Below are 9209 nucleotides of genomic sequence, written 5' to 3' on the forward strand. Positions count from 1 at the left end.
TTCTTCGGTTATCCTGTTTTCTTTTTACCGTTTTCTGTATTTTTGGTATTTTTCTGGGGTTTTGTCCAAACCTATTAACATGAGATATAGTTTTGAAGATCTCTGCACGAGTAACGCAACGATGAAAATCGTCCATGATTTGGACATACGATTCATAGAGATAAAAAGTTTCAAAAAATGAATAAACAGAAAGAAAAAAAAGGCAGAGAACTCCAAACTTGTGACAAGTGCCGCGAAAGCAATGCGCCGTTTATCAGCACGACGAAAAGTGGGAGTGACCTTTATAAGATGTACTCCCTAACTAGTGATTTCGATCAAGTATTTGCGAGCTCCTCCCTCCCATTCAATGTTAAAACGCACAACTGGGCCGGCCCAATTTAGCCCCTCTTAGCTCATTCGTTACCAAAAAAACCGCTGATACATACAGTGAAAAATCGTTGTTGCTCGTTCCCTTAAAAAAAACTGTCAGTGTGTTAACTTCCAAAAGACCACCACCAGTTTTTAAGAGATTTACAAAAAAAATTCTAGAATTTGAAAACTATCCATGAAATCGAATAGTATTTACTAATTTAATAAAATGTGAATTTATTTTTTTTGTGCATTTTTAGAAAAGTTCACGGATCTGGAGAATGTTCTAAAAAAGGGACCGGTAGGTGTATAAAGGGGGAAGTTTCTGGATGGATTTCCCTATTAAGTCAGCACCGGATGAAGATTGGAGACCCACCACAAGCAGAGAATAAAAAGCCTAAGAGTGATGACCAATCATCTACAAAAGAAGTAACAGAGCAAAGCAGAGCAGGGATGGGGTAAGAAAAAGGGTTCCTAACACATTGGATAGCTTAATCTATTGGTCGGGGGAAAATATTCATGATTATTCTTTTAAATGAAAGCATAAAAATGAATCTGAATAAAATCAATTGAGACCAGCAAAAAACACATAAGGAAAAAACAAAGACAACCCGACCGGAAAACTAGATTGTATATTTCGTTTTAGAAAAGAATCCCAAGTATTTGGTTTATAGTACCTTTTAGACAAGTGTGTACTTTTCTTATGAACTACTGCAATTTTTCATATTTTCTCGTGCAATTTGGTTTATAATAGTTTGTTTAGAATGGTGTGTTTTTTTTTGTTGAACCACTGCATATTTTTATATTTTCTTCTGCAAGAGTTGAATTAGAAAAAACAGAAATAAGTGCATCTATTCGGGTTATCACACATCTCATGGGAAATAGGTCATCTCAACAATATACCCATCCCTTATCCTTCAAACCAAACACCAATTTGGCTATCTTCAACTACTTGAAATCCCTCCCAACCAAACAGAAAAAGAGGCTATCCCTAGCTGAGTGGCTGGGGATACCCACAACCACTCAAACATATCCATCAAACCAAACACACCCATATCATAGAAAGGCGTCCCACCTTCTCGACGGTTCGCCCCAATGAATGGAGCTAGTGGGACGAATTTAAGGAGAAAGATATACCTGCACACTTTTATCTGGTACTTATTCCACTTGCCCTAAAAGGTTTTAGAGCACTATAATTTGTATACGAGTAAGAATATCAGGATATTTTATACAAACTTGGATCATATAGACACTTCAAACAACCAAAAACACAGCATAGAACATAGGACATCATATAGACACTTCAAACAACCAAAAACACAGCATAGAACATAGGACATCATATAGACACTTCAAACAACCAAAAACACAGCATAGAACATAGGACAGTCATGTTATGGAGCCAAAAGGGCTTGCCTAAAATTATCCTACCTGATACTGTACATACAAGAAAGAAGAATAAAGGAGTCATGTTGATTCCCGGCAAAAATTTCTACACACAACAGTTCATCAACCTACAGGCCCCACTGCACATTTTCACTCCCTAGGAACCAAACTCAACTCACAAGAAATGAGGAAATGATGAGATGCGCGGCAGATGCGTAAGCAGGTCCCCAAATGGTTCTTGCCTTGGAGGCAATGAGCCATTGCCACTGTCTCCTTCAACAGGAGGCGCATAAGCTTGGGGCTTTCTCTCATAAATCTCATTATTATCACTATGAACACCAGGGTTTACCTGGCCTGTGCATGAATCTCTGTGGATCAATGAGCACAGAGAATTGACCCTTGACATGAGCATCCTCTCATCAGCAGCAATAGTGATTTGGGAGTCGTTCAGAAGTTGCCGGGTCATCTCATCAAATGCTAGTTTACCCGTTGAGTCATTACCACTGTCGAGGATCTGAGAGTCGTTCAGGAGGTACCGGGTGATGTCATCTATGGCCAGTTTACCTGATGTGCCAGCACCACCATCAGCTGCGGGTAGGTCCCCTGAATACATATGTCTGTAGATGTGGTGCCCAATGTGGTTTGCTATCTCACTCTTGGACATGGAGCGCTGGATCCCTGGCAACTTAAAACCGTTCCAACTAAGAAGGATGCTTGTATGTGGTTCACCCACACTGGAACCATCGTCTTGTTTAATCACTTGACCGTCAGCAACTGGAATGGAAAAAAAGATGATGAGTAAAGTCATTCACAGTTACAGGTTACAAAGATCCTAGTTGTAATTTGTGAAAAAAAAACAGAAAACAAATTCAAATAATTATTCTGAACAGTGACCATGATTCAGTAGCATAGCATGACCTAAGACATCGTCAATGAAAAATGTTATTATAATAATTATGTTCACCTGAATTAGAGAAATCTCGAGCCAAGCCATCTGATGTTCCAGCTTCCTGTCTTTCTTCAGCATCTATCCTACCAGATGCAGAATGATGCTGTAATAGTTCTCTAAATCTTTGAGGGGTTAACTGATCGTCATCATCTTTATTATGCACAAAATTTTGGCACTTTACATCATCTGGGTCTTCAAATATGGAAGATCTTGATTCAAAGTACGGATTCTCCAACGTGATATCATTTTGCTGGCTTAGCGAGCATAGACGTGGGTCACAGTGAACAAGCTTCTCTACATGCTTATTCATCATTCCGGGCGCACACTGAAGAAAGTGCCTCCTGAAAATAAAGGATTTTCGGAAGTTCAGGCACCAGTGTAACTTCGTGTATAGAGAACCTACTTGATTGTGATGTAGGCCTGAATCTGTCTTTCACAACGGTTTCTCGAGAAACAGCACTAAAATCCACCATGCCATGTCATGGAATGTCCCATAGAGCGGCATATTTGAATGTGAAGTTCACAGCATATTCTTTTTCTTTCTCTCCGCATGAAAATGTCTCATTTGTATTAGAAGAAGGGGCCGAAATGACGCAAAGTACAACCAGTAAAATGAAGAAAACCACAGAAGGACAAAGAAACCAGGCTACAAAAGCTAGGAAGAAACTAGCAAAAGCCTAATTAGCCCACCTAATAGAACAGAGGAAGCAAAACAACAATAGAAGTTCACTGCATATATTTTAAGATTTAATAAACATCTGCCACAATACATGAACATGTACCTGTGCCTGCTTGCCTGTCCAGCAGTAAAATCAGAAGTGGCCTGCCACAAAGTGTGCTTCCTTGGCTGTGGATTCGTTTCTCTAAAGAAAAGTGGTTGCCTGGACAACTGGAAAAAACAAGAAAAAGAAAATTAGCAACAGGAAGAATATGTAACAACGGTCCCAAAAAGGCAAAATTGACAGGAATAATACTTAACTACCCCCTCCGTTTCTAAATATAAGCCCTTTTAGATATTTCAATACAGACTACATACAGATGTATATAGACATATTTTAGAGTGTAGATTCACTCACTTTACTCTGTATGTAGTACATATTGAAATCTCTAAAAGGTCTTATATTTAGGAATGGATGGAGTACATCCTTAACCCTCCTATTGATATAGTATGATGATGTGATCCATAAGAAATAGTTAACTTTGCAGTAATTTGCATTACTGACTCCATGTATATACAGGTACTTACCGCGATTTCCAGGGTGCCAGGTTCCGTTTCTGGACAAACCACCTTAAGTGCACAGATATCAGACCACTGTATCTCAATTTTACTCTTGAGACCACCATCCAGTACTTCCCACACGAGTTTGTGCTTTGCAAAATAGCATTTCACAACAAGATCACCTTCGTACCTTGATACCCACTGTTCATATACGAAATATAAAGCTTAACATAAATGAATCAGTTGAAACACAGATAAGAAAACAAACAATGAACAAATGGCACTAACTAAATAGGTATACGCAAGCATAGGTCTCTCCTACTACATGTTTCCCCCACGAGTGCTTTGCAAAATCGGAAGCTCATTTCATAACTTCTCGTGCTATATGGGGTATCAATCTATAAATAAACTCATGTCACAAAGATTATGCTTCAAACCCAAAATTTGCTGCCATTGCCACTACAGCAGGCCAGAAACCAAAGGTACCATGCTCTCATCATGAGATCCACCATGATTATGAGCTAAAAAGGATTACACGTGGCATTCACATAGAACAGATTGTTCTGATCTTCCGAAGTAACACGGGCTAACAGTAATACCAAACAGAGTTAGAGACAATGGAATGGATCAACCTGAATGTCAACAATACAAGCAACAAGAGCTTATTGTCACAGAGACGTGTCTGCATTTATATTCAGTTAATACTGCAGGAGGGTACTGAACATGGGATTGTTGTTATGACCGGAGGATGTAAGTTACACCCAGTCAATTATGTTAATTTCTACTAAAAACAAGCATCATCCAGATCCAAGGACTATGAATGACATAACAGGGCAATGTGACAGCATGAATGAGCACATGAAAAAGCAGCTAACCTCCCAAGATCCGATTCTTAGAACAGAGCCAGGGAAGTTGGAGGCTTTTAATTTCTCCGAGGCACTAGCAGTGCCACCATGCTGGGCATCTTTGGCCTTACCGGCCTGCACAAGCTTCATTTGGATCAAATCCACGAGAGAGGGGCTCTTCTTAAGCCGCAAGCCAAGTGGACTAGGCTCCTCAAGGAAATCATGTTGCGTCGACTGCTGATTTGACACGCTAGCACCACCTGTGCTCCATTGCTGCATGACACAACCCCAGAACACAACAAACAAGGATTAAATAAAGTACTGTGAAACAAGATTTTATAAATATTACCAATCAGGATAATATTTGCATTCCAAATCTGTGATGAAAATTGGAAAACGGTGAGTGTACAGAGAGCACGCCCATTTGCTTTTGTGCAATGGAGAAGTAGAATCTTGCAGGATTAATTAAGAACTAACACCAGAGGGGATTAACATGTAAGTGCGGACAGCTCGGATTCTTGGCGGATCAGTACTTCGAGAGTACAATTCCAGAAGTCTATATTGTTCATTTCCAAGACTAAAGAAGAGAACGGATATAGTACTAGTATGTTAGTAGTAATAATATCTTGGGGGCAGAAAAGATTCCAGTGACTTGACTGCACAAGATTTATTTTCCTTTTTCATTTATACGTGCCGGTGCCATATCTATCCTCGACAACTTGCATGCCTTTTGCACAGAAACACTTTCATGCTGGTGTAGTAATTTACTAATTTAGAATCTTATAATCATATTAACACGGGCAATGAGAAACGCACTACAAGCACGGAGAATCACTACAATTGCCCCAAAACGTTAGATATCGAAGTAAATAGAATGATTTTTTTTTGATAAATTTGAACCAAAGCAAAAAGGTCGCAGACGAACGAAATTTGATCGGTAGTAACACTTTCTAGATTACTTCAGGACGCTTCGCTCGGCTGCTTCGGGCCCGCCACATGAAACGATCAGTCCGGATAGTACGATGCAAAAACATACTACAAACAAGCAAGCAAAAATCATATCGGAACGCTCGCGTCGTATTTTTGCGAGGAACGAAGCGGGACGAGGACGGGAAAGCCACCTGCGGCTGCTGCTGCTGGGCGAGGCGGGACCTCTTATGGAACGGCGACGCCTCAGCCCCGGCCGCCCCCGCGGCGCCGCCGTCGTCGTCCACCGCCTCCTCCTTCACCCCCCGCCGCAGCTTCCCCATGTGCGGCAGGTGAACCATCCTCTGCAGTTCGAGCCGAAGGTGAGGGAGGACACCGTTGAGGTGGTTGTTGTACGGAGGAGAAGAGCTGTTTGAACAAGCAAGCGAGGACGGATGGGGGGTGGAGGAGGGGAATAAATATCTCGGCGGGGGCGGGGAGGAGGAGGAAGCAGGATTAGATCTCCTCTGTTTGTTTTTGCTCGGCGCACGTGCCAACTGGATCCGGATCAGAGGCCACCGTGGCGAGCCAGAGGAGTTCTCGCATCTACCCCTGATGCGCGGTGGTCGGGCGGGGGTAGAATCGTCAGGAGGGACGGTCGGCAGGCGTGCCCTGCCCACGGCAACGGTGCGCTGGGCTTCCCCTTCCCCAGCGGCCAGCGGCGGCACCTGGGTCACGCCCCGGACGGTCGACACGTGTCCACGGTGCGGGAGGGGGGAAAGGGCGAAGCGGCGGGAGGCGTGACGTGGTTGGTGCGCGTGTGACCTGGACACGCCGGCCCGTCCCCGTCCAGTCCATTGTGCCGACGCTATCCGTTCGCATCAGCATCGGCCTTTGTCGCTCTCTGTGCTTGTGGATAAGGTCGTGGCTGGCCGGCGAGCACGCACAGCGCACCACCACCCGTAAAAGTGACAAAATTATTGTGGGGGAGGAACAAGACTTGGACTTTGGATGGACCTATAGAGCCTGCTTCCAGTCTCTCGCTTCAGAAAATTGATATATATATATGACCTCACACACCCACACCCTACCCCTATGAACACCTCCGAGAAACTTAGCAAACATATCATCTTAAGATTTTACGAAGTCACCATAGATGCCTCGTAGTCGACGGGAATGTCTCCTCCCACTGAGAGTGCATCGCCAAAAATCCTTAAAATAGATCAGAATAACTGCGAGCACCAGGACTTAGACGCTGGTGGGCTGGAAATACCACTATCCTCATAACCATCGAATCACAGATTGGTTCGCAAGAACACAAAAAATTGAAATGTCAATAGAAATGTTATTAAATTATTAGGAAAATGGTTCAAAATAGTATACCTTCTAAAAAGTTAACAATAATTTTGGATTTCGTCTTTTCTAAAAAAATAGAAGAACATGGTTCCAGAAAAATGTAAAATGATGATAATATATATGGCTTACATGTAAGTTTCACCTCATTCAGAAAACCTTTTAAGTTGACAAAACCATTTGTTGTCAGGTTTTAGTGTGCAAGAATACGGGACATCCATTCAAATAAAGGACGTTTTTTCCATTCTTGATCCTCATTTTTTCCCTTGTATGCCCGATCATTTGTATGTGATTGGTGTAGGTAAAAAGAGAGAAAGAAAAAAAAAGAGAAAAGGTGGTCCGGGTGGGCCGCGTCCTATGTAGCGGACTAACCGGGGGCGTCTGGATGCATCCGCGAGCGTCATATCCTCCTCATGTTTGGTGTCAATATAAGGATTTGCACAAAGCTATGGTGTATAAGAGCAACTCCAACCGGGCGACCCATTTCATCCGCCCACGTTCGTTTGGGTCGCCGCGGACAAAAAAATTAACTATAATTCAGGATTTCGTATTTTCTAAAAAAATGGAACATGGTTCGAAAAAATGTAAAATGATGATAATATATATGGCTTACATGTAAGTTTCACCTCATTTAGAATTTTAAGTTGACAAGACCATTTTTTGTCGGGTTCTGATGTGCAAGAATACAGGACAATCCATTAAAATATCGAACGTTTTTTCATTCTTGCAAACTAAGAGCATCTACCGCCGGACTTAATTTCGGTCCCCCTAAACATCAGCGGTCGCGCTCTGTCAGTGTCCGGATGTCTTCGATTTGAGCCTATATTTGTCCGTGCAAGCAGTCATGCTCCTCATTTTGTCCCTTATATAGCCGGTCAATTGTATGTGATTGGTGTAGATAAAGAGATAGAAAGAAAAAAAAAGAAAAAAAGAGAAAAGGTGGTCCGGGTGGGCCGCATCATACGTGGCGGACTGGCCAGGCGCATCTGTATGCATCAGCGAGCTCTAATATCCTCCTCATATTTGGTGTCAATATAAGGATTTGCGCAAAGCTAGGACATATATGGATGACATGAAGGGTCCGATTGGGTCACTTTTTTTCCTACTATTTTATGTTCGGTACATGTCCATAGACGTTCGAGGAGAATTTTAGGGACCGCGGTATATGTTATAAGAGCATCTCTAGCGGATCCTACAAAAGCTGGTCGGCCCTTAAAATTCCGGGTGTTTTGCAGGATCTACATTTTTTTGACCCAAACTGATTCGGTAAACAAAGCGCGACGTGTGAATTTTTTTACAGGCGGCCCGCATATGCGCTATATGTACGGGGTTGGGCGGGTTTTAGGGTTAGCAAACACTATCCCCTCCGCCGCAACCGCCTGTGCCGCTAGCCCTCCCCAACTCCAACGACAAATCCTGTCGCATCTCCTTTGTTTTTTCTTCTCCTCGATGGCCGGTGGTGCTGGCGGGCGTGTCGGGCGTGGCGGGAAGCCTCCACGCAAGCTCCCACGACACGACGCGAAGGCCGACAGCTCCAGCCGACCCGCCATCGAGCCATGGCACTCGAAGCAAGCGCGCGACCGCGGGAGGCTCTCCCGAAGCGGCGGGCAGAGCCCTTGGGCAGACTTCCACGAGCTCCATGGACAACTCTTTCCACATTTCCAGAGGTGCCGGGAGGCCGATGCGAAGCTCGTAGCCACGGAGAAGGCTTGGGGCGGCTGGAGAAGAAGGTGCCGCCGATCGTCTCGCCGCCGCCAAGGAGGAGGTCGGCCTCGTTAACGTGCTCCGCAAGTCCGCTGCCAAGTTCTATCTCGGCGTCAATGAGTGACCGTCGACTTTATGTTGAATTTGTAGCGCGAAGATGTTTAATTTGCTATGTATGCATTATGGTTGTGATGAACTATTTTCTAGTTGGGAGATGCTTTTAACTTTGAAGTACGAGATTTATCGGATCTGTTCTGTCAGGGCCTTCACGTTCTCGCAAAATCGTTTTGCAATACCGAATTTTAGCAGATTTACTAGTCTTTCTTTGCTTTCTCAGCAAAACCTTTAGTGAAACTCCTCACACGGTGAACTCGCCTTTTTGGCCGAATAGTGCGGAAAATCCTCACAATATTTCCTATATTGATTTAAAAAATAAAAATTACAAGGATGGGTAAGAATCAGTAAATAAGACAAATGCTTAAAAACGAGAAGAAAAAAA

The 9209-nt window shown here is 43.2% G+C and overlaps 1 protein-coding gene across 1 annotated transcript; it reads right to left on the reverse strand.

Moving 5' to 3' along the window:
* Positions 1-1724: 1724 nt before the first annotated feature.
* On the reverse strand, positions 1725-6177 carry LOC123120741 (uncharacterized). Its single transcript, XM_044540726.1, has 6 exons — positions 5869-6177; positions 4778-5020; positions 3930-4103; positions 3466-3572; positions 2699-3024; positions 1725-2508 (listed from the first exon to the last, which is right to left on the reverse strand). Exons 1-6 carry the CDS (start codon positions 6013-6015, stop codon positions 1910-1912), a joined length of 1596 nt encoding a protein of 531 aa, XP_044396661.1. The 5' UTR covers positions 6016-6177; the 3' UTR covers positions 1725-1909.
* Positions 6178-9209: the final 3032 nt, after the last annotated feature.

The sequence above is a fragment of the Triticum aestivum genome, chromosome 5D, assembly GCF_018294505.1.
Source record: "Triticum aestivum cultivar Chinese Spring chromosome 5D, IWGSC CS RefSeq v2.1, whole genome shotgun sequence".
Classification (NCBI taxonomy): Eukaryota; Viridiplantae; Streptophyta; class Magnoliopsida; order Poales; family Poaceae; genus Triticum; species Triticum aestivum.